The 25,855-nt window shown below is 35.0% G+C and overlaps 1 protein-coding gene and 1 pseudogene across 1 annotated transcript in view; one reads left to right on the top strand and one right to left on the bottom strand.

The window, feature by feature from the left end:
* The window catches only part of CFAP47 (cilia and flagella associated protein 47), a 965,255-nt gene that overhangs the window by 469,630 nt on the left and 469,770 nt on the right, over positions 1-25,855 (top strand). Inside the window, exon 46 of the mRNA XM_036744194.1 lies at positions 2,847-3,012. Within this exon, the coding sequence (XP_036600089.1) occupies positions 2,847-3,012 (166 nt within the window). The remainder of the gene's footprint in view (positions 1-2,846; positions 3,013-25,855) is intronic.
* LOC118840281 lies at positions 22,607-23,404 on the bottom strand (annotated as a pseudogene).

The raw sequence follows: 25,855 nt of genomic DNA, 5'->3' as shown, positions 1-25,855 counted from the left end.
CTGTAAGATTTTTGGAACACAGCACGATGATGATGATGATAACCCTTAAAAATTGATTCAAGTAAAGTAATAATTTGTGGTGATAGCCAACGTGCTTGGCTGTGTTGAGGCAAAATAGTAAAGATACCAATATGATCCAAATTAATTTCTAGATTTAAACCAATATTAATGTATTTATTGAATACAAATTAACGGTGACAATATGCTACAGTCCACCTATGTCCATCATCACCTTTGAGTTAAGTATAATTTTGAAGCTTGGAGGCTATCCTGTTCAATGATTTGTAGCTATGAAAAACCATTGGAATAATGCTGGTATCCATAACACGAGCTTCATGTTGGATAATAGATTAGATCTTTGAAAGCACTGTACAATTTCCTAAGTGCTCTCCAGCCTTTTTCCTTCCCCCTATCAAGTTCTGATACAGCTTATTATCTATCTTTAATCCCTGTCCAAAATACATATACTAATAGAGTAACTCTAGGAAATACACAAATAAATATTAATTTTAAAAATGATTTTCCATAAGAAAAAGCAATAAATAACACAAATAAGAATAGAGAAGACTGACAATAAATGAATAGATCTAGGAAGAAAATCTTAGCAGAAGACATCTCTGATTCAAATCTGATGTCCTATATCTATATAGGACATATAGATATAGGGGATTGACACAAACATACGAGTAAGTTCATCCCTCAACTGATGTTGAGGAATGAAAGATTATCAGTAGGTAGTTTTCAAATGAAGAAATGCAGATTATTGATAGCCATCTTAAGGTTCCTTAAATCCTCTAAAAATGAGAGAAATAAAAATTAAAACAGTTCCAAGATATCACATATCTTTCATTAAATTGAAAAAAAATAGTAAAAATGTTTTTAAAAACAGATGTAGATAAGACTAAGGAGAAACAGGTACACTGTTATGCTATTAGTACACAATATGCAATATTATATTGTCCAAAAGAATCATTTTTTAGAAAACTGGATAGGTCTGTATGTCCTTTAATTCACTGATCCCATTACTAGGATTTTGCCCTAAAGATTTTATTCATAGGTTACAAAAAAGAGAGACTTAAACATGGATAAAAATATTGTTAATACTATTTGTAAAAACTAACAAAAAGCCCTCTGGAAATAACCTATTTATCCAATAATTAGGAAATGGCATAACAAATTTGTGGTATGTACATGTAATATATTATTGCAGCATAAAAATAAATACTATGAATTCAAAGAAATACAGAAAAATCTATGTTAAATAATAAAACATGAAAAAGCAGTGTCAGAATAGCATATGTAATGACTACAACTTTTGTAAAGAAGCAAAAACTAATTATTTCTACAGTTATAATAAGAGTTCAAAAGGTCACATGAAAGGAAACAAGTATTTTTTGTTATTGTTGAAGTTGATAGACATTTTAAAATAGGAGTTCATGGTTTATGCATCATTTTATTGTGTTTTAAAATAATTTGAGTGCTTGCTATATTTAGAATATGTTAAGAATGGAGGTGTGTGTATGAAGGTTCAGTGAACCTGTAACTTTTGGTGAGAAGGGAGTAAATTGCCAGCTTTTACTAGAGAAATTGATTTATTTTTCTAAAGTGTATGTCATTTAATGTTTTCTGTAATAATGTACTTAACTTATTAGTGTTAGTCACAAAAAATAGCCTTGCATTGAAGAGTCTATTCCCATGTCAAATTACAGATCATTTTGTCTTTTCCATAATGAACTTTAGAAAAGTCATGCAACCATGTCTGCTTGAAATGTGTGTATATTTGTATGTGTTAATGAATTCCTAGAACAAGATAATTACGATAATAAATATATGAAAAAATATTTGAATGGTTTGTTAACCCCTAAATCATTAGATATGGCATTTTTGTTATATCTTAGCTAGAATATTTGAAAGACCTATTTGAAAACATAGAAGGGTTATTACACTTAAAGATGACACAAAACTGGAAGGAGTAACTAATATTATTTGATAGAATCGAAGTTCAATGTAATATAAGCAGATTGAAATAATGAGCTAAAAACAATTACTTTCTTTAAAAAAAACAGCTTTAGCGATGTAAGGGATCTTAAAAGCCAATTTCTTCATTTTACAGGAAGTTGAGGCCAAGAGAAGTTAAATAACTTGCCCAGGGATACAGCTGGTAAAAGGGAGGAGTGGGATTTGAATGTAGGTCTTCCTGATGTCATGTTTGGCACTCTATCCCCTGAAGCAGTATCAAACTCAAATAGAAACATAAATATTCCTGTGTGCTACATATTGACCTTAAAAACCACAAATTAACATTATCTATATTATATTATACTTTTATTTATTTTGTTATTTAATATTTCCCAATTTCTTTTTAATCTGATTGGATTCTTAAGGCTGGTTAAAGCTTGGGGTCTGAGTTTGACATCTATGTCCTGTACTTTGCTGTTGGAATAAATATAAAATTCAGCCTTTAAGTTTTAACAATCACTTAAATATTACAAGTTGGGGGGAGAGACCTAGCAGTTCGTGTGAAAAAGACCTGGTTGGGGGTAGGTAGTAGAAGAGTTGTCACTTATATAATGCATCAAAAGGTTTTTGGTGACTGGTTGATAGCTTCTTACATCTTTTCTGACTTTTACGATTGTACAAGATCTTACTGTTCTTTGTCAACAATTTTAGATAGCACTTAGAATTGTAGTTATTTCTGTGCAAATGGTCAAAGAAAATCTCTTGGTGGATAGAAAATTAAAGGTTTTCTTGAAATCTGCAGTAATACAAACAAAAAAATGTTATCCTTTTCATCTTAAAAGTAAATGCAATAGGATTTATATTCTATTTATTTTGTTTAATTGTAGACCCGTACACTTTTTAACAATGCAAAATCTACATCCATTTTATACACCACGGAATTAAGCCTTCCAGAACACTTTGATATCCCCAAGAAAATCTACATTCCTTCTGCTCCACAAAGCAGACTTACAGCAATGCATCTGGAAGATGTTCAGACACTACAACAAGCAGGTAAGGAACCAGCAAATATTTCTCTTGTCCATTTTTATATATTCTTCATATTCACTCATAAAGGTTGTAGTAACCAACAAAATTATTTAGCACAGAAATGTCTACTCCATCCCCAGAACCATACTAAACACTGTTTCGGTATAAAAGAAGGAAGGAAATGACTCATCCTTTTAACATCAGTTTTCTACACTATTAAATTTTTCTGAAACATGTAAGATCTAAGTCTCTGAAGAATTGAAAATTTATGTATTACATGGATTTCGAGGGGCATGACATATCATACAATGAATGAGAATCTTTGAAGAAGTATGGAAGTGCATGATATCATCAGAGAAATGTGTGATAAGAAAAAAAGGTGGGCTGGTCACATGGCAAAATTGAGGGATAATAGGTGGCCAGCCTGTGCTCCATTTCTCTTTCCGCAATATTTAGGCAAAATGAGGAAGCCTTCTAGCACATTGTATATGCTCCCTGTGGTGAATTTGTAGGAAGATAGGGACAAAAGTAGAAACAGATAGGCAGGCAAGGAAAGTCTGAACTTTCATGATTGGAGAGAACATCCAAGTAGTACAATCGTAGAACTAGTTGAATATTTGGCATGGTCCCTGTCAGCCTAGTGTTCATGATCCAAGTAGTGAAATAAGATATAAGCACATGAAGCATTGAATAAGCAAGACAGTTCAAAATTACAGGTGTATTTTACCTATATGAACATAATTTACTACTGGTATCCATTTGCAAGTTTAATACAAATATTTAGAGAATAGGACATAATATGAGGTATGGTTTCTGCCTCTGCTTCTGGCTGTGTCACTAGCTCTGCGACCTTTGTTGAATCACTTCATTTCTCTGGGTCTATTTCCTGAAAAAATGAAGGTGCTAGTTCTAAATTCTGTGATCCCATCTGATATACCAAATAACAGCAATATTAGGTGTAAGTGCTTGTGAAGATGTTTAAAGTGATTAACACCCACACTAGTAGGTGTTACACCTACACTTAGTACCAGCATAAACATATCCTTTTTGCATGATAATATGGACAACAAAGAGGTGTTCAAACAAAAGTCCAATGTAAATTAATGCATATTGAGAATATTTAGGGGTCATGAACCAAAGGCATTTATAGAAAAGTTATAACTTCCTCATTAAAAAAGAGAATGAATATGACAAATGTTCTCAGAGTGCATGATAGTATGGTTTAAAATGTATAGAAATACATTTGAACTAAACAGATTTCACTTCCTAAAGCAACAGTAAAGGCCAACAGATATGAATCACTAGATTTGCTTTCTGTAATAAATGGTGGTTTATCTCCAGACAGAGACTGTCAATCAGTGAACAAATATTTAGTAAGTGCCTCCTGCATTCCTGGTATTGTGCAAGAACTGGGGATACAAGTACAAAGAACTGAGTAATGCCTATTTTTAGTGAACTCATGTTCTATAAACAACTAACATCTGAGAGTGCCATATAAAAGGCACACCATGGGTAACTTCCACATTTTCTCAACCCATAATATGGCAACAAAGAAGTGCCAAAAAGTTGATTTAGGCAGATTTGTTCACAGAAGTGGATGTGTCTATGAAAGAAATTCTGAATCAGAATATTGCCGTGAAAAAGTGTAGAAAGGCTATCATTAAAGAGCTCAGACTTAATGAAAATTGCAAATTATGTGAGGAAGTGATGGAAACTGTATAATATATCACTGTAATGGGGTCATGAAGTCAGACACAATTGAAAACCCAACTGAACACGACTGAACATCGATAAGTTTATATATCTATATCTGCACACACACATATCATCTCAGAGATTAAATTTTTTGGGGAAAAGGATAATGTATTTGTCATCCCTGTTGTCCTATCTTCTACTAGAATCATCCTTAAGATGCTTTCAGCGAGTCTATTGAGGATGAGCTCACACCCTACTAATCTTATTTAATTATAATCAGAAATTATTTTATCTACTGGCACAGTGGTCCACAGAATATTAAATAACAAGAAAATAGCAAGATCTTGAGAAGATGAAATAATAATTTTGTGCTTTCGAATATTTGTTTTGTAGAGTTCAACTGAATTTGTGAAATTTACCAATCACTGTTGCTAAAACATTTTTAACTTCTTTAGATAGCTTCTCTTCTTTTGCATGCTACCAGATAACATGGTGTGACAATATTTATACTATTTTTTCATATAGACTGATTTTTTTTAGAAAAAGGACTAAAATAACTATTAGGGACTCTGGTTTATGACTTTCCTTACATTTGGATTGAAATAAAGATGCACTTGGCATTGTCATTGAATATGTTAGGGCTGAAATTTATCTAAGTTTCAAAGTTTCAAGAAGTGATGTCACATTTTAGTCAGTGGAGAAATCTTTGAATTTGACTTGCTGATATTGTAGATTCTTGGGATTTTTCTGATGATCTTTGACATGTTATGTTTGGAATAAATTTTTTTATTTATGCCAAATATTTTATTGAGAATTTTACAACCTCTATTGAAATAACTGGAGACATTAGGACATTTAAAATGAGGGCTGGTAGTTATTAGTTATTAGTGGTCCCATTCAGTTAAAACTAAGAAAACTGTAGCTGCCTAGTGGAAAATTATTCAAACATTTTAGCTTCTAGATTTATCATGGGATTTCCTGTATCATAACAAGACCAAAATAATGTTGATTTAAGACTTGAAATATAACCTTGTTTGACATTGTGATCTAGAATACTGACTAAAGTAGGTAATGTTGGTTTAAAAGGTTCCTTAACTAATAATACAAAATTAATTAAAATTTTTACATTATTTTACTTTGAATTATGTGATAATTCTGACACAGAAGAAGTTTTGCTGTGGAAATGTTTTATGAAAAATATAGCTAATAGTCTGACTGGAATTTAGAGTATGTGAAGGAAAGTAATACTGGATACTAGGCAGTGTAAGGACAGACTCAACCACAACTGATAAATAAGATTGAACATGTCAGATGCAACCTTTGACATAATTTTTAAAAGCCATTATTAGAAATAGATGCCAATTTTACCTAGCTGAAATAAGGTTGGTTTTTGCTCAATTACTAGAGTAGGCACCCATGTAATACAAATCATGGCTGAGCTGGTAAGTGTTTAAGAACTGGCTCTCAGAAAAAAAGTGTTGGAGACAAACTTTTAATTTTAATTTGCACTATTAACATTTTCTCAGGCATTTACTTAGCTGTCAACCACATATTTCTTAGTGCTGTGGGAACCAGATTAAATTGAGAAATATTATTGGGAAATATTAAATAATCAAGAAATAGTTAACAAAATAAATGTTACAATAAAACATAGATAACATTATATTTTAAATCTAAGTCAATATGCTCCAGCCAGGGATCCTTCTGTTTGAGTCTGATGTCATTGGTTTAGAAAATTAATAAAACAAGAGCTTGCTCTAGCTCATGAAGCACATGAAAAACCAATACAATAATGCAGTAATATACTTCTCTCCTTTTTCTTTTAAATGTATCCTCTCATGGTCTTCTGCAGATGCTTGGGTTTGAAGAAGGGGACTATAGATGTCACTGCCACTAGCCACGAAGTCATGCTGCTACATTCTGTGTCCAGGGTTCCCACCACACCTTCCTCTTCTCATCCTATCCTCCCTCTTTTTTACTCTCTCATAACATCTTCATAACACTCATGCTGGGCTAGCTCTGGTAATGTATGCATTAAGCTCATAGTCTATGGGTACATCCCTGGAAAGTATATTGTCAACAAAAGTGATTTTATCTGCAGCATTCAAAATTTCTCCATTTGCTGTAACTGATGGTTCCACATATGGATGGTATGGTGCTGGCTGGTGGAGAACTTCTGTTTTCTTGATGTTAACTGTTAGGCCAAAATTAGCACAGGCAGCAGAGAATTGATCCATATTTTGCTGCGTGTCAGCCTTGGAGGCTGCATTGAGTATGCAATTATCTTGGAACAAAGTCACACACCAGTCTCTCTCCATTTTGGTCCTGGCTTGTAGCCTTTTGAAGTTAAATAATTTACCCTCAGTGCAGTAGTTGATTTTGATGCTGTTTTTGTCTTTGTTGAAGGTATCTGACAACACTGCAGGAAACATCATGCTAAAAAGCATGCGATGACTACACATGTATAACCTATATCAAACTGCTTGCCTTCTCAATGGAGGGGGAGGGGGAAGAGAGAGAACTTGGAACTCAAGGTTTTAAAAATGAATGTTTAAAATTGTTTTTACATGTAACTGGGGAAAATTTTATAAAATAAATAAAGTTCTGCCAATAGAAAAGAAAAAAAAAGCATGGAAGCAAGCACATGCCCTACTTCACTTCACTGGTGACTGGGAGACCAGGAAAGCATGAAAGCATTTCCCATGGCCAAAAGTGTCATCATGAAACTGACATAGAACACTAATGAACTTTTTATTCCAGTCTCACTGTTTCCAACATATTTATTAGAGTATGCCTCAGGTTGCAAGTCCCCTTCAAATTGTAAATGTTGTCCTAGGCAATTTGATGCCCTCAAAAACAAACATCTCTTTGAGCATCATACTTTGAATTTCTCTACCATGATCTGAATGGATACATACTTGTTATGACTGCCTACTTCAAAGCCAGAAACTCCAGCCTCTGGGGATGGTGATGGTTCTCACAGTCATTTTCATCTCTGATGCCAAAAGAAATTGGTTTCATGTGACACTCCTGGTACAGTTCTGCTCCTAAGCCTTCTACTTCTCCCCAGCTTCTGTAAATAGGACAGAAGGCTTGCAAGAATAGGCCAGAACGTGTGAGGCAACTGACCAAGACATATCTGTCTGCCCAGTGGTCTCCAAAGGTCTTTTTGGAGTGGTAAACAACTTTGTTGTCTTTTTTGTTTCTGCACCTCTTCAAATGTATGCATGAGTGAGGCCATTTGGTATTTTAACAACAACAGTGTAGTTTTTAACAAATGTCCAGTAGTAACTGCTAAGTCTGAGAAAAGTCCTCAGATCTGGAAGGATTTCTAATCTTGGCCATGCCAGTAGCACTTCTATCTTCTCTGTGTCAGTGTTCAAAATCTCCTGTGATATAATACTTGACAGAGGCTCTATCTGCAAAACTGGCACTTGTCAAGTGAAAGTATCAGGCCATTTTCCTTTAGTAGATCCTACCTTTTCTTCCTGTCTTTCCTCCTGAGTCTCCCAGGGTCTTCCCAAAGACAGTGATGTCATCTAGGAAAACTAACACTTGAAGATAATTCATGTCACCAACTATTTTTTTCCATCAGTCCTTGGAAGGTAGGAGATGCCCTTGAGATGGTTCAAGGCATATGTTAGAATTGGCAAAATCTGTCTAGACAGAGAAAAGCAGTCTTTTCTTTATGTTTACCTGCTATAGTAGTCTGGTAATTACCACTGTGCAATGCCACTAAAGAAAACCATTGGCTGCCTCACAGGCATCCTTGACATATTGTATTATTATATTTCTGTTTTATAGTTTAAATTCCAGTGGCCTACAAATATACATACCTTTCTACTCTTTGGTACCACCATTATGGGTGATGCATAGAGGTCATTAGGTTCAGTGACAATACTGTTCACTAGCAGGTTCTGGTGATACTGTCTGAGGCCATCCATTCCAGGCAAAGGGATTTTTTTAGATCTTTCCCAGAAGGGTTGAGTCAGTGAACATGATTCTGTGGGTTTCTGCCTGCATATATCCCACATCCCACTCACATAGTTAGAGCACATCTATCCTCTTACGGAGCTTCATCTTAGCTACTTGTTGTATTCCTCTGGTACAGGGAAAGATCCAAGGTCAAATATCTTAGAATTCACCCTACTGTTTGAAGAGTGAGGATTGATCTTTTGTTGGTGATAAGTCACTGCTTCATTCTATCCTCCTGTCTGCTTCCACATCCGCTGCATAGAGTTGGAATATGCAAGTGTTACTCACAGCCCATTGTATGATATATTCTGCTAGTACTCTGAATATGCTAGAATTGGTTCCAATTAGAGAGAATACTCCATTAACTCCGAAAGGGTCTGGACAAACCAGGGCCAGAATGTCCAGTATTTTGTTGACACAGGCAATAAGCAATATTTTCAAAAAATCTCAAAGACACCTCAATGTATCTCAAACATGTATAGTTTTTGTTACTCAGTCCTAGACCAAAATCTATTAAAAAGGCAGTAGATATGAATTCCTTAGAATCCACACAGAAAAGGGCCAATAGAAATTGCAGATAAAATCATTGCCATTGTTCACTGGAACTAGGGCAATCTCCTTGCTGGGCTCCATTTCTGTTTCCCTGATGCTAATACTTATAGACCTCGGCCTTTGAAGTACCAAGGTCCCATTCTCCTATGCAGTAGATTTCATTTATGTATGCCCATTCCTTTCAGAGTTGTGTTGGAAGTCACACTTCCCTCCCTGTTCCTCCCCAAATGACAATGAATATATGTCATTTTGTTGTGGTGTACAGTCCCTTTCTCAGTAATACTAATATTAATAGCAACAATAAGAATTTACATAGTGCCTTAAGGATTGCAGAACACTATAAACATATTACTTTTTCACAACTCATAGTTTTGATTATGAATGACCCATTATGAATCACTAGATGGCTGGTCATGATTTGTACACTGATTTCCTGTTGACCTTTATGTGGAATCTCAGAAACCATACAAACTGTGAAACAGTCTCTCACATCATAAATTTTTGACAAAATTTGTGCCATTTATTTATTTCTACTTCTTTCATGATTGTCTTAATTGCCTATGACTCTTTTCTAGCAAGATAACACCCTGTTAATATTTGGGAATGTGACCTGTAATTTGAAACTTTGTTATGTATGAGTACATACCACATTCTCACTTGCACACGTACCCTTTACCTACCAAATGTGGGATTTCTTGTTTGAGTGATAGAATATGGAAAATTTACCTAAGAGTTGACTGACATGAATAGATAGAATTTTGCTTCAAAGAGGACTATTAATGCCTGTCCAAAAGTAAATATTTTTCTTCTGTGGTTGTTCTACTCAGATGTATAGATAAATATGATAGTTTAGGAGCAATACATTACGATGTTAGCATCATTCTGTATATGACAATTCAATATATAGGACACCATTGCATTGGAATTTACAAAGAATTTATTCTATGCACATATAATTAAATGTGAAATTAGAGAATTTGCTCCTGTCGTGACAACTATATTGCCACCTCAGAAGCCACCTCAAGCAAGTCAGCTAATTTCTCTGGGCTTCACTTTCCTCATATGTTAAACGAAGGATTGGATTGAACAAGTTCTGAGGTCACTTTCAGTTCTGTGATTTGGGGATTCTATAATTTTGGTGCCCAGAAAACGGAGACAGAATCAAATTTTATAAAATGAAAGTCATTTAAAAAATCTCATTTATTGTATGAGAAGTATATTATATAGCTACTTTAATGGATGACATCTTTTTTCTCCCTCAAATCTAAGTCTAACAGATGTGCTGAGCTGGTTGGGAAGCAGGCTGATTTTAGGCTGGATTATTCTTCCACTTGAGGTATGGTTTTCTCTTCAACCATTCCCTTGGCCCCTACTCTAGAAGATTAGCTTTGCTTTAAAGCATCTTGGCAAAGATAGAAAAAATGGTGGATTACTACTTCAATGTCATCCCAGGTGGTTCACCAAACCTCAGCCACTGCTTCTTATTAATTTACCTTGAGAAATCCTGTTTAACGTATTCTCTCTACCCACTGAAGTTGCACAGATGTATCAATTAACTCTTTTTCTTCAATCTTGTAGCCAGACGTGTTCAGGAAAACATACCACAGTTTAAAAATCTCTCTCCACTTTCTGTCTCTCTCTGTGCCTGTCTGTCTGTCCCTGTCTCCTTGTCTCTCTGTCTCTCTGTCTCTGTCTCTCTCTCTGTCTCTCTGTCTCTGTCTCTCTCTCCCCATCCCAGGTGTCCCAATCATGTTATGATACTCTGTAATGTTCCAACAACAATACATGCCATTTAATGGTGCAGGTGGTTAACAGATTTTTTTTTCTTTTTTTCAAATATGCCTATTTAAGAGACAAAGTAAATGTTTAAACACTCAAATGTAAATAAACATTTTTTTCTTGGTGAACAAAAATAAACTTTCCTTGGTGACCTGGAGTGGGAGGGGGAAGGATGAGACTCAGAGTGATGAGGTTGTCTTCTCTGGGGAGAAATAGGAAGGAAGGAAGGAGGGAAAGAATAAAAAAATCACTAGGTTCCATCTGCAGCCTCAACAGATTTTAGGAGTGAAAGATCTGTCTCCACACACCTCAATCGTGAAACTTGCTCACACAAAGTTTTGTTTCAAGGTGCTGGTGATCCTATGAAGGCTACCCCTCCCCTCCTCCTCTATCTTCTGCATCTTCTAGCTCAAAGGTTCCTTTCTTCCCGCAATTTCAAAAGGTGGAGTAAGACAAGTTTGTCAGTCAACATCAAGCCCTCTGTCTATTGCCAAGGTCAGGTCAAAACTTCTCAGGGCTAAAGAGGGGAGCGGTAAAAGTCCTCTGCCCAAAGCCTGCATTTTCCATGGATTTTCTTGGTGTCTGCAGTATGTGTGTCCAAGGCTGTCTTGCACAGATATAACTGCAATCCTGAGAGTTTCAGATATCTTAAGAAGAGATAACTATGCACCATTATAATTTTTTTTCATTTAAAAGAGGTAATATCTGAAATAATCTTCATAGACATGATTCCATGATTAGTTTATATTTGGTAAATGTACTCATTCCATTGCTCAGCATCAAAGTTCTGGGTATAAGAACTTTCCTTGGGTCTCTTAATCTAAACAAATTTTGACTTTGTCCTTTAAAAAAATGTCAATAAATAAAGTTGTTGCAGAATACTATTTAACCATTTATCAGTATATAAAACATAAAATTAAGCATTACATTTAAAGGATTTTTAGCATAAGGAAAGGAAATTGGCTTAGCAATATGGTGGGTAGTGCCATTTTAGAATACTTCCCTATATCAGCTATATCTAAACCTCGTGTTTAACTTCCTTTACTCCAATTCTTGTACAAGGACAACTAAAAGACTAAACCCTGTCTCAGAATCCTGGGGCCCAAGACAAACCAGTACATTACATTGTTATTTTTATCAATTAAGAATAAAACCAAAATTTCATGAATTTTTAAAAGGGCTTGTTTTTAGAGCTCTGTCTAACAAGGCTCAATTTCTGCTAAGTGGGGTTTAAGCATTCTTGAAATTCGTTAGTTATTTGAATTGTAGGTCTTGGTTTATTACTCCCACATTTAGCTTATTATTTTAATTAAATGTTGACTTCATAAAATAAATCTGAGTCTCTCAGAGATGTGATTACTAAAGCATAATAAAAAGGCATTGTTTTTCTTCCACCTTCAGTAGTCAATCAGGGGTCAAATAATCTATAAATAGTTTGGAATAATTGTAAAGGAAAATTTTCCCTAACATTTATTTTTCTCCTAAGATATGCCTCCTAACTATATGCTAATCATATATATATATATATATATATATATAGAGAGAGAGAGAGAGAGAGAGAGAGAGAGACATATATATAGAGACATATATATATATAGACATATATATGTCTATATATATACTTTTTTCTTTATTAACTTACAATTTTTAGATTTTATAAGGGATAGAATGATTTGAATCTTAGAAGAAAGGTACTTCATAGTTGTTTGCCATTTTAAACCTTTTCCAAAGCACAGTCATGCTAGTTCTTGAATTTTTTTCTATTATTTATTTAAATTATTATTATTGCCGTTTTACAGATGAGGAAATTGAGGGCCTAGATGAGAGAAAGTACACCCTGAGGAAAACATTATTGGGGGTGACACAATATTGAAAACATTGATAGATTTAAAAATATTTATTTCATTCTGAACTTGAGAAATAAAAGAAGCATTTATATAACATAATAGAAAAAAAGATGATTGTGCATGAAACTGCAAATCTATTATTTACAATTTGCTGTTCTTTTTTAAATATATAATAAAGTTGTCATGCAACTTTCTTTTCCCCTCCTTTTTTCTTCTCCACCATCCTAGAGATGGCTACCATTAGACATAGATATGTATGTGTGTGTGTGTGTGTGTGTGTGTGTGTGTGTGTGTCTGTAAAACCATACTACACATCTATCAGTTCTTTCTCTAGGTACAGATAACATTTTCCTCCATATATCCTTTGCGGTTAATTTGGGTATTTATAATAGTCAAATTTAGTACAAATATACTACAAATGTAGCCAAGATCAAAAAGAGAGCAGAAAATTAAGAAAATAATTTTATAAACAATTTCTCAGATAAAAGTCTCATTCCTCAAATATATAAAGAATTTTGTCAAATCTCTAAGTATACAAATCATTCCCCGATTGACAAATGCCAAAAGGATATGCTTAGGCAGCTTTCCAATGAAGAAGTCAAAACAATTTAAAGTTATATGAAAAAATGCTCTAAATCATTATCGATTAGAGAAATGCAAATTAAAACAACCTGGAGATATTATTTTATACCTATCACACTGGTCAAAATGGTAAAAGGGAAAGTCATAAATGTTGACAAGGATGTGGAAAAATTAGGACACTTGAACTGTTCCAACCATTTTGGAGGGCAATCTGGAGTTGTGCCCAGAGTTCTTAAACTGACTATATCCTTTGACCCAGCAGTACCCCTGCTAGGTCTATTTCCAAAGATGATTAGGGAAAAAGGAAAAGAACCTACATGTTCTAAAATACTTGTAGTAGCTGTCTTTGTAGTGGCAAAGAACTGGAAATTGTGGGGATGCCCCTCAATAGGGGAATGGCTGAACAAGCAGTGGTATATGATTGTGATGAGTACCACTGTGATATAAGAAACGATGAGCTCAATGATCTTAGAAGAACGTGGACAGACTTGCATGAAATAATAAAGAGTAAAATGCGCATAATTAAGAGAACATTGTAAACAGTAACACTATTGTTTTAAGAACATTGAGAGATTACTTCACAATTATGACAACAATAACTTCTAGTTACATAGCTTCTAAGCTTTGCAAAGTATTTTACATATATTATCCTTGATCCCTGCAACAACCCTGTGAGATATGGGCAATTATCATTGACATTTTACAGATGAGAAAACTGAAGTGCAGGGTTACTAAAGAGCCAATTCATTATGTTGTAATACACAATATAATGTTTATGTTGTATTATATCATATGAGACTTATTATATAGGGCAAACATTATATTGTATATCATGATATAAAATATTTTATAGTATATTAATAAAATCATATATATTTTATAATATAATCTGTATATATATATATATATAAATATATTTTCTCCTGAATTGTTGTATAATCTAAATAACTCTCCCTTTTCTTATTTTGTATAATAATTTCTCCTTATATTTTCAAAATTTTGCTCTAGAAAGCTTCTCATCCTTTTGAAGTTAACTTTCTCTGTAGATTTTAAGGCACAGAAATTTTCCATCCTTTCTCATAGCCTTTGAAGTCTATCTCCTCAAAATTGATGGTGCATGTAAGACTATTCTTGGGTTTCCTCTCTTGTATAACATATTCTAAGATAAAGTAGTTACTTCTCATGATTCCTATAACTTTTACTTTAGCCACTAAGTCCTTGTTTTTCAGAATGAGGTGCGAAACAATAATTCTCTTTGTCGTTCCCTCTTCCATTTAGAGAATAAAATTCTCTTGAAGGCAAATCATACATTCATCTGCTCTTCTGCTCTCAGCAGAGGTCTGGCAGAAATATGGATGGTTGAAGTCTCCCATTACTACTGTAGCTTGCCTCCATTCCAGGTTGGGATTTGTTTCCTGAACTCATCTCATTTCTCCTCCTGTCTAATTGTTCATCTTTACTCACTTTCCCTTTTTGGACTCCTGGATTTTTTCACATGATAATATTATTATATAATGTTCATATAGTACTTTAAGGTTTGTGAAGCATACACACTACACATACCCACATGCACACACACAATATGTGTTTGTATATATAGGATTTATATATATATATACATATATATGTTTAGCATGTATGTGTGTGTGTGTGCATGTGTGTGTGTGTGTGTGTGTAGAAGAAAGTAAGAGGAACTGGAAAACTTGAAAACTAGTCAGAATCATGTGAATATAATTTGGGAATATATCTGAGAACCATCCTGCTTCCTTTCAAAAACCTGAGACTATCTAGGATCTATATGTATGTGAATATATATAATCATATAAATTTAAATAAATAAATTCATAGACATATATGAATTACGTATATTATATATACTTTATATATAAATTTAATTAAAGGACTCTGTGAGATTTGTGTTACTACTATCATTTTTATAGATAACTGGGGTTGAAAAAGGTTAAGTGACTTACCCACAGTAACTTAGAAAATAGTGTGAGATAGGATTTTAACTTGTCTTCCTATTCTCGAGTACACTGCTCTATTAACTATGCTATACTGCTTTTATCTTACATGATCATAGCTCTTTTAATATATACTTTCTATTTTAACTTATATTTTTGTATTCTATCAGTAAAGTATACATTTTTAGAGCCATATTGCACTTGTGGGTTCCTTTCTACAAGTGTCTTCCAGTGTAATACTTTGTGCATTTGCTATTGAAAATCAAGATCATGGATTTTATTGCTAAAAATAAAATCACCTCATCTTGGGTGTTGGCTTTTGTGAATTGCTGCTTTAAGTTTTTTTTCCCAGTAAACAAGAATTTTTTTTCTTTCTACTCCCTTTCAATTTTCCCTGCTGTCCCCCCACTCCAAATCCTTCTAACAAATATATAAACAATAAAAATATTTCCAAATTGGTTATCTCCAAGAATGTATCTCATTCTGTATCTTGATTCTATGACTTCACTTTCCAGAAGTAATAGTATGCTTCATTATTCATCTTCTGGAACTGTGGTCCATCAGAATACTTGTCTTTAAAAGTTGATTTGTCTTTACAATGTCGATACTGTATAGATTTTCATCCACTGGAACTACTTTCTTTATACATGTCTTCCCAGGCTTTTCTGAAATTATCCCTTTCATTATTACTTTTGGCATTATAAAAAGGTTGTCACAAATATTTTGTGCAAATGGGACTTTTCCTCTGTCTTTGGTCACTTTTATGCATGAGACTATTAGTAATATTACTGATCACAGTAACTTGTAGTATAGTTCTAAATTGTATTTCAGAATGGCTTTACCAATTCAGTTCCACATTTTACTACTCTTTTTTTCAGGTACTGTATTTCCTACTCTCTCTAGTAGCTGCTTTGTTAAATATATGTGAACAGTTTTCTGTCTCCCTCTACATGTTTAGTTTCACTCATTCTTGGCAATACACTCCAGATATCTACTGAATACCTATTTTATAGAATCTTTGTATATGTACTGTATCAATAGTCATTAGGGCATTGATGTGATTAACTGAAAATATAATATCTTAGTTACCATAGTTGTTTCTCACTCCACTTAATAAACATACTTAGTACTTAATTTTTGTCCAAAAAGATACTGCCTTATTATCTGTCATTGCAAGCAGAATTAACTTTTCTACTAATCCTAAAGTATCTTTTTTAAGTGGTACATTAGAGTGTCTGGGGTAAGTGGTCTATGGGAATTTTCCCTCCCATTAAAAAGGCCTGTGAACTGAGGAAGTTGGCGCTTTATGGGCTTTAGCTAGTTGGTGCTCAGAAATCAGCAGGGGATGAGTATTTCAGGAATACGGAAAGCATTATAACACAAGAATTATGTAGAACATCATGCTGTTGTTTTTGCTAAAGCTTTGGATTTACATGAACATTTGAGTCCTTAACTGCTAAATAGCTTTTAATTCTCCCTGTGGTTTTGAAGAAACAAATAATTACTGTCGAGTTCACTATCCTTTGCCTCTATCCTAAATAGTTTTCATTCTATTTTACATTTTAAATCTATTTATGCAAAGAAGATAGTTTTCTTCCCCCTCTCTCAGATTCCTAAGTGAACTTCCAATTCTGATTAAACAATTATATCCCATGATTGAGTCTAATGAGGCAAACTGCACCAATTCCTCTCAGAATGAAAGTAATCAATGAACAGATGATGAAGAGTGTCTGAAATCTTTAATGCCAAGAGAAATATTTATTCTAAAATTAGATTCACACTTGAGTCAGATGGAATAAAAATAACAACATTCTGATTGCTTGTGGGAGTAATTGCTTGTTGTCTATTCAGACAGCTAGTTAGTCTCAGGTCTTTGAAAGAAAGCAGGATGGTTCTCAGATATATTCCCAAATTGTATTCATAGTATTCTGATTAGTTTTCAAATTTTCCAGTTCCTCTCATTTTCTTCTCTAGTGTATTCTTTCTCTCCTCAATTTCTTTTCTTTAAAATCACCAAAACATAACAAAACTAACTCCTAGACAAATCTTATTTGACTTCTTGATATCAATGAAATTTTTAAGGGATGCTTGTATCATCCAACTCCTTTCCTATTAGAACCCAAACTCTTTATACTTATAAAGTCTTTTGTGATTGCTTACTTTTATTTACCTTTTTAATTTTTCTCTTTACCTTTATGTTCTTTTCTCAAGATGACTTGAAAATCTTCTATTTCATTGAAGATCCATTTTCCCACCTGTCAGATTACATTCAGTTTTTCTGGATACGTTAATCTTGGTAGTAGCTTTATATCTTTTACTTTTTGGAATGTTATAGTCCATGTTCTCTTCTCCTTTATCATGATAGCTGCTGGATCTTGCGTGATGCTGACTGAAGTTCTTTGCTACTTGACCTCTTTCTTTCTGGCAAGTTGAAGTGCATATGTATGTATATACTATAAGCATAAAAATGTATGTATGTATATGTGCATATGTACTCATATGTATATGCATACACTCATATAGATTTTGCTGATGATGTTTCTGGGAGTATTGATTTTGAGTGACTAATGGATTCTATTTTGACTTTACTGTTTTGGTTCTAAGGAATCTTGGGAGTTTTCTTTCATGATTTCTTGAAATATAATATTGAGGATCTTTTTTTAAAATTGTAGAATCCAGGTAGTCAGTTATTCTTATGTAATCTCTCCTTGATCTGTTTTCTAGGTCAGTTGTTTTGACATTTTCTTCTATTTTTTTCAGTTTTAGACTTTGTTTTCATATTTGTTATCTCATTATCCTCTATTTTGTCCATTCCAATTTTCATTGAATTTTTTTACTTGAGATTTTGTACCTATTTATTTATTTGTCCATCCACCTACCCATTCATTTATTTATATATTTGTTTATTTATTCATTTAGTTATGCATATGTATATGCATATACATATATGCATATTCCTTTCAGCTGCTATGATATTGAGGTCTCATGAATCATGCATTTCTCTTCCTTACCTCTTTTCCCCCTCCATCCCTCCCTCCATCCCTTCCTTCCATCCTTTCGTTCCTTCCTTCCTTCCTTCCTTCCTTCCTTCCTTCCTTCCTTCCTGTCTGTCTGTCTTTCTTTCCTTTTTGTTTTGCAGTTTGTTCTGAGAAACCCAGAATAGCTGACTTGCTGAGAGCTATGGGGACTGAGACTGAGGGCCCCCTCTGGGAGGCCTCTCTGTGCTACTGCCTTGGGTGGGTGAATTAGTCCAAGTTCTGATCTCTGCAACCCAGGCACTGGGTTCTGGGTGCAGAGTATTTATTTGTACGCCCTCTAGGACACCTGTGCTGCTGATCTGAATGAGGGGCTAAGATCAGCTCAGACTAGATTAACTTGGAGCTCTAGACAATGAGTCTATGATTCTGGCCCGCCCCACTCCTACAGTTTCTGCCCTGGCCACTTGCATATAAGTCAGATTTGTGTTATTGAGATGGAATGATGCTTCATTGTAGTATCTCTTTTGATTTTCCAATTAGTTCTTTGCATTTTTTCTTTTAGATAGTTATGTGAGCAGTTGTTGGCAGTGGTATGAAGGTTGAGGGAAGTCTGCACTGTGTCCTCCTACTCCTTCATTTAGATTCTATCTCAGCATTTTAAACTAATTTTTTAATGAATTAATCAAATTTGCATTGAAGCATTAAGTTCTGTGGCACAGATTTTTAAAATACATTTTAACTGATATAAGTCAAACAAGAGAGAAATCATGACACCCAAACTTCTGCTTTTCTGATCATACTAAATTAATTAGATTAATATCTATTAAACAACTTTCATTTTTCTATCAGAGGTGTATGTTTTCATATTTATATAAATTTGTGCATTTTTCAACTAGTTAGAAGGGGATCTTCAGTATATTTTTTTTAAAAATCAGACCTCAAACCAACAAATGTCATCACCAAATCTCAGGACACTGTTCATGAGCAAAATCCACTTTAATTATTTGTCCTTAAAAAATGTCAAGCACCAAAAAGTATCAGGTAATACATTGCTTACAGATTACAGAATCAAATTGACCAAGTTGGTCGGATTCTTCTTCAATAAAGCCTTTAGTCAACAACATGCTTAAAATAAAGTCAAAACAGTGTTCCGACTTGATAGATAACCAAGAAGTTTTTTTAAAGTTTTAGAAACACCAAAAAAAGTTTCATATTTATAAATATGAAAGGAACAACACACCACTGCACCAACCTAGAAAGAGTTAAAATGAAATTGCGAGGACAAGAGGAAAATACCAAATTTAAGTTAATTTTGCTGGTATCACAGCAGCTAAAATCCCAATTGCTGAAAATACCAATTCTTGAAAGCCTAAATATTCTACTTATTCATTAAATGACCATTTTGAATGTGTCTTGGTTTTTTTTTTTGATTATACATATTTATTTAATATATTTAGTTTTCAGCATTGATTTTCACAGAAGTTTGAATTATGTTATTTTTCACCATTTCTACCCTCCCCCCACTTCAAGATGGCATATATTCTGGTTGCCCCATTCCCCAGTCAGCCCTCCCATCTGTCACCCCACTCCCCTCCCATTCACCTTTCCCTTCTTCTCTTGTAGGGCAAGATAAATTTCTATGCCTCATTGCCTGTGTATCTTATTTCCTAGTTGCATGAAAAAACTTTTTTGTTGTTGTTGTTTTTGAACATCTGTTTCTAAACCTTTGAGTTCCAAATTCTCTCCTCTCTTCCCTCCTCAGCCACCCTCCCTAAGAAGGCAAGCAATTCAACATAGGCCACATGTGTATCATTGTGTAAAACCCTTCCACAATACTCATGTTGTGAAAGATTAACTATGTTTTGCTCCTTCCTAACCTATCCCCCTTTATTGAATTTTCTCCCTTGACCCTGTCCCTTTTCGAAAATGTTTGCTTTTTATTACTTCCTCCCCCCATCTGCCCTCCCTTCTATCATCCCACCTTTTTTATCTTCTTCCTCCTTCTTTCCTGTGGAGTAAGATACCCAATTGAGTGTGTATGGTATTCCCTCCTCAGGTCAAATCTGATGAGAGCAAGATTTACTCATTCCCCCTCACCTGCCCCCTCTTCCCTTCCTACAGAACCACTTTTTCTTACCAATTTTATGGGAGATCATTTACCCCATTCTATCTCTCCCTTTCTCCCTCTCTCAATATATTCCTCTCATCCCTTAAATTGATTTTTTTTAGATATCATCCTTTCATATTCAACTCACTCTGTGCCCTTTGTGTGTGTATGTATATATACATATATACATACATAGACACACACATATGTGTATATATGTATACACATATACATATATGCATATTCCTTTCAGCTGCTATGATATTGAGGTCTCATGAATCATACTCATCATCTTTCCATGTAGAAATGTAAACAAAACAGTTCAACCTTAGTAAGTCCCTTATGATTTCTCTTTCTTGTTTACCTTTTCATGCTTCTCTTGATTCTTGTGTTTGAAAGTCAAATTTTCTATTCAGCTCTGGTCTTTTCACTGAGAAAGCTTGAAAGTCTTCTATTTTATTGAAAATCCATATTTTGCCTTGGAGCATGATACTCAGCTTTTCTGGGTAGGTGATTCTTGGTTTTAATCCTAGCTCCATTGACCTCTGGAATATCATATTCCAAGCCCTTCAGTCCCTTAATATGGAAGCCCCCAGATCCTGTGTTATCCTGATTGTTTTTCCACTAGGAGTTTTCTTTTTGGGATCTATTTGAGGAAGTAATCTGTGGATTCTTTCAATTTCTGTTTTACCCTCTGGCTCTAGAATATCAGGGCAATTCTCCTTGATAATATCTTGAAAGATGATATCTAATCTCTTTTTTTTGATCATGGCTTTCAGGTAGTACAATGATTTTTAAATTATCTCACCTGGATCTATTTTCTAGGTCAGTGGTTTTTCCAATGAGATATTTGACATTGTCCTCCATTTTTTCATTCCTTTGGTTCTGTTTTATAATATCTTGATTTCTCATCAAGTCACTAGCTTCCACTTGCTCCAATCTAATTTTTAAGGTAGTATTTTCTTCAGTGGTCTTTTGGACCTCCTTTTCCATTTGGCTAATTCTGCCTTTCAAGGCATTCTTCTCCTCATTGGCTTTTGGGAGCTCTTTTGACATTTGAGTTAGTCTACTTTTTAAAGTGTTGTTGGCTTCAATATTTATTTCAGTATTTTTTGGGTCTCCTTTAGCCAGTCATTGACTTGTTCTTCATGGTTTTCTTGCATCCGTCTCATTTCTTGTCCCAATTTTTCCTCTACTTCTCTAACTTGATTTTCCAACTCCTTTTTGAACTCTTCCATGGCCTGAGACCAGTTCATGTTTTTCTTGGAGGCTTTTGGTGTAGGCTCTTGGACTTTGTTGACTTCTTCAGGGTGTATGTTTTGGTCTTCTTTGTCACCAAAGAAGGATTCCAAAGTCTGAGACTGAATCTGGGTGTGTTTTCGCTGCCTGGCCATGTTCCCAGCCAACTTACTTGACCCTTGAGTTTTTCGTCGGGGTATGACTGCTTGTAGAGCAAAGATTACTTTGTTCTAAGCTTGAGGGGATGTGCTGTTGATTTCAGAGCTATTTCTATAGAGCCAGCTCTGCCACACCAGCACTCCTCCTTCCTCAAGAATCACCAACCCAGACCTGACACAAATCTTCAGCAGGCTCTTCACTCCTCCTCTGATCCACCACTTAATTCCTCCCACCACGTGGGCCTGCGGCCGGAAGCAACTGCTGCTCTAGTTCTGTAGCTGCACCTCCCCTGCTGCCCCTGGGGCTGTGGCCAAACCATGAACTCTGTCCCCCACAGCTTTTCCCACTAACCTTCTCTGTTGTCTTTGGTGTTTGTGGGTTGAGAAGTCTGGTAACTGCCACAGCTCACTGATTCAGGGTGCTAGGGCCTGTCCTGCCAGGCTCCTGGTCTGGTTGGTCCTGCTGCCTCCCACGCTGAGCTGTGCTCCACTCTACTCCGTGTGTGATAGACCTCATCCAGCAACTATCCTGGCTGTCCAGGGCTTGATCCCTGCTTCCCTCTGCTATTTTGTGGGTTTTGCAGTTCTAGAGTTTGTTCAGAGCCATTTTTATAGGTTTTTGGAGGGACGTGGTGGGGAGCTCACACAAGTCCCTGTTTTCCAGTTGCCATCTGGGCTCCACCCCCGGAAGTCCGTGCCTTGTTTTTTTATGAATAGCATTTTACATCACTGTCCAAATAACCTAGACCGTTTTCACTGTGCAGCAATTCACTTGGTACTGAGCTGTGTCAGTTTCAAAACTAACATGAGAAAATTCTTATCCTGGAATGATGTAAACAGTCCAATGAGTTCCCTCTGATTTTGTTCCATTCATTGAATAGCCACAAGGATTGAACATGGTAGCGTCAATAACAGAACCTGGTATCAGGTCAGGTATTCCACTCACACAAGTGACACCATTTACAGCAACACCACCTTCCATGTAGAACTTATCCATAACTGCTGGGTCAAGCTCACTTGTCAGAATTTCCAGTGTCTTATCTGAATGATTTATAGGTGACTCTGGAAAATCCAGAACATACAAGTACCAGCCATCAGAATTCATACAACCGATATGATATGCTGCTCCATTAGTGAAAATTTCATTAAGGAATAATACTTCTTCCTGGAAATTCCTGTGTAGGTACTTCAGGTGGGAAGACTTCATTAAATTCTTATGAACATAAAAGCTTTGAATTGAGGCAAACCCTCTGCACTCCCTAATAAGTTCCAACAGTGGGACCAGTGCTTGCAGTAAGAGGGTGGTACCACATGTCTTCAAAATGAAAAGCCTCTTGGAGAAAAACATGTTACTCTCACTGAGTACATAAGCTTCTTATTTGTCAGTTTTTGTCACACTTATGATCAAACAATGTATATTCTCCAAAAATTTGTCCCTCTCAAATGTTGGGATGGTGCGGAGATCCCTAGATCCTTTGCTCTCATCTGGCTGTTTGTAGAAGAACCAAAAGTTCAGAAGCTTCTGGGTCCCTTTGAAGAAGTGTGCACCACTGTGAGACAAGGGAACAGCCAACAACTACAGAAAATCAACTAAATTAAATCTCTTCTCCCGCCACTGCCACATCTGCCATTGAGGGTTGTTTCTGCTGCTTCTTTAAAGTTCAGTTATTTATTTTATTTCATTTTTGCATTCATGTGGGGTTTATTTTTGATTCCGTTATAATTTTATGTTAACTTTAAAAATTAGTAAAAATTTTCCCAGCTTTTTTTTCCCTTCTCATGTGAAAGTTGAATGTGAGTCTGTGTTGGAAATAGAGGCAGATTCTATTCAGTCTCTCTGGTTCCTATTTCAGAGAAGAGCATAGAGTGAGAGCTAGCTAATGATGGGGGCCATACCATGCAAACTTCAGCATTTTAAACTATTAGCAGCTACATAAAACATTGGTCCACATATCTACTAATAGGAGAAAAATAAATAAAAAAAACCCGAGGTTTCCCCTCACACCCAGAAAATTTGCAAAGATGACAGAACGTGGGAATACCCAGCTTGTGGCAAACAAACAAATACACTGTTGGTGAACCTGTCATGGTCCAAAAATTCTGGAGAACAATTTGGAAATATACTAAAATGTAGCAAAAATGAGTAGACTTTTTGACCTACAGATCCAATTAGGTATACACACATAGATGTATATATGTATGTATATATTTATATGTGAATAAGTATATGGATAGACAGAGATATAGCAAGGAGAGAAAAAATTTTTTATACACTAAAATATTCATAGCACTTTTGTGTTAGCCAAACTTGGAAAAAATAGCCATTGATTTGGGGAATTTTAAAATTTGTGATACATGGTAGCAATGAAATATTACTGTACCATAAGAAATGATGAATATGAAAAAATTAGGGAAAAGTAAGACAGCTTTTATGAAGTGACAAAAAGTATAGTAAGCAGAACCAGGAAAATAATGTGCACAATTATTGTTGTTTTTAGGCATTTTTCAGTTGTGTCCATCTCTTCATGGCCTTTTTTGGAATTTTCTTGACAAAGATATTGGAGTTGTTTACCATTTCCTTCTCCAGCTCTTTTTACAGTTGAGGAAACTGAGGTAGACCAGGTTAAGTGACTTGCCAAGGCTCACACAGCTAGTAAATGTCTGAGACTGGATTTGAACTCATGAAGAGGAATCTTGCTAATTCCAAGTAGGCACCCATCTGTGGTGCCACCTAGCTGCCCAACGATTACAATGTAAATAGAAAGAACATGCTTACCCTTTATTTCACCTCAAGCAAGTCACAATTTATTCCTCTTGGGTTTCAGTTACTGTATCTGTAAAATGAAAGGCTTTTATTAGTTTACCTCTGAAGTCCCTTCCAGCTCTGGATCCAAGGATCTATTACCTTAATAATAAAAAAATAAAACCTGACTCTAGAATGATTAGCATGATATTGGATATTGAGAAGAGATGAGAAAAGAGACTTTTCTTCACAAAGGTGGAGAAGTATGGGTATGGAATGCTGCATATATTTTCAGATTTCATTCATGTGTTTCATTCAAAATTAACTACTTTTTTATTTTATTAGAAGGTATGACTTACTGTTTACGGGCTGGGGATGTATGTAGAAATGACAATCATGTAAAAAAATAAAAACTTTTGATAAATTTCCAAATGACACAAAATTTAAGGTTACAAATAGCATGTCGGAAAATGACAAGTTTCTTATTAAAACACCTTGACAGACTGAAATAGAATGAATTAAATCTGATAAAATGAATTTTAGGAAGCATAAAGATAAATGTTACACTCTGCTTTAGAAAATGAACTTTGCAACTACAGAATGGTGGGGTAGTTATATATCACTTTTGAAAAGACTTGGTGGTTCTAATGGGTTTTATACCCACTGGGCATATTTACTTTCCTGGGAGGTTGAGACTTAAACGTCAAAACATGAAATACTTTATGAGATTGATATATTGGTACTTTACATTTCAGCTCTACAGTATCCAAACATTTCTCTCCAAGACCCAGGATTAGTTTCATTCTCTAGCTGGTGGTTGTTTTCTTCTCCTAGAAACATTGTGGTGAATGTAGAGAGTCATCTCCCACAGAGACTGAGAACTCACTGTATCCAGACTTATCAAACTTACAAGCTGGATATGCCCATCTCAACATTTACGCTTGGTTTCCTACCGTCAGTCAAAAAAATAAAAATGGATTAGTAGCAAGAGACTCAAGCCCCAGACTCAGGTTAACAGCAGCCCACACAAGAGCTTTAGCTAATATATGCTTGACATGTAGTTCAATATTTTTGCCTGGCTGGAGGAAGGTCTTTAGTTCTCTTCTCATCCCTCTTTGGAGAGGCTAGGAGACTCCTGCTGTGCTCAACAGATGGGCAGAGAAGAAAGAAGGTGATAGATCACTGTCTTTTACAGACCCACTGAGGAATTAGCACTTTTTACAATATGGCCAATAAGGAGGCTGCTAC

This window comes from Trichosurus vulpecula, chromosome 2 (genome assembly GCF_011100635.1).
Source record: "Trichosurus vulpecula isolate mTriVul1 chromosome 2, mTriVul1.pri, whole genome shotgun sequence".
Taxonomy (NCBI): Eukaryota; Metazoa; Chordata; class Mammalia; order Diprotodontia; family Phalangeridae; genus Trichosurus; species Trichosurus vulpecula.
This window is presented reverse-complemented; position numbering and strand designations above follow the sequence as displayed.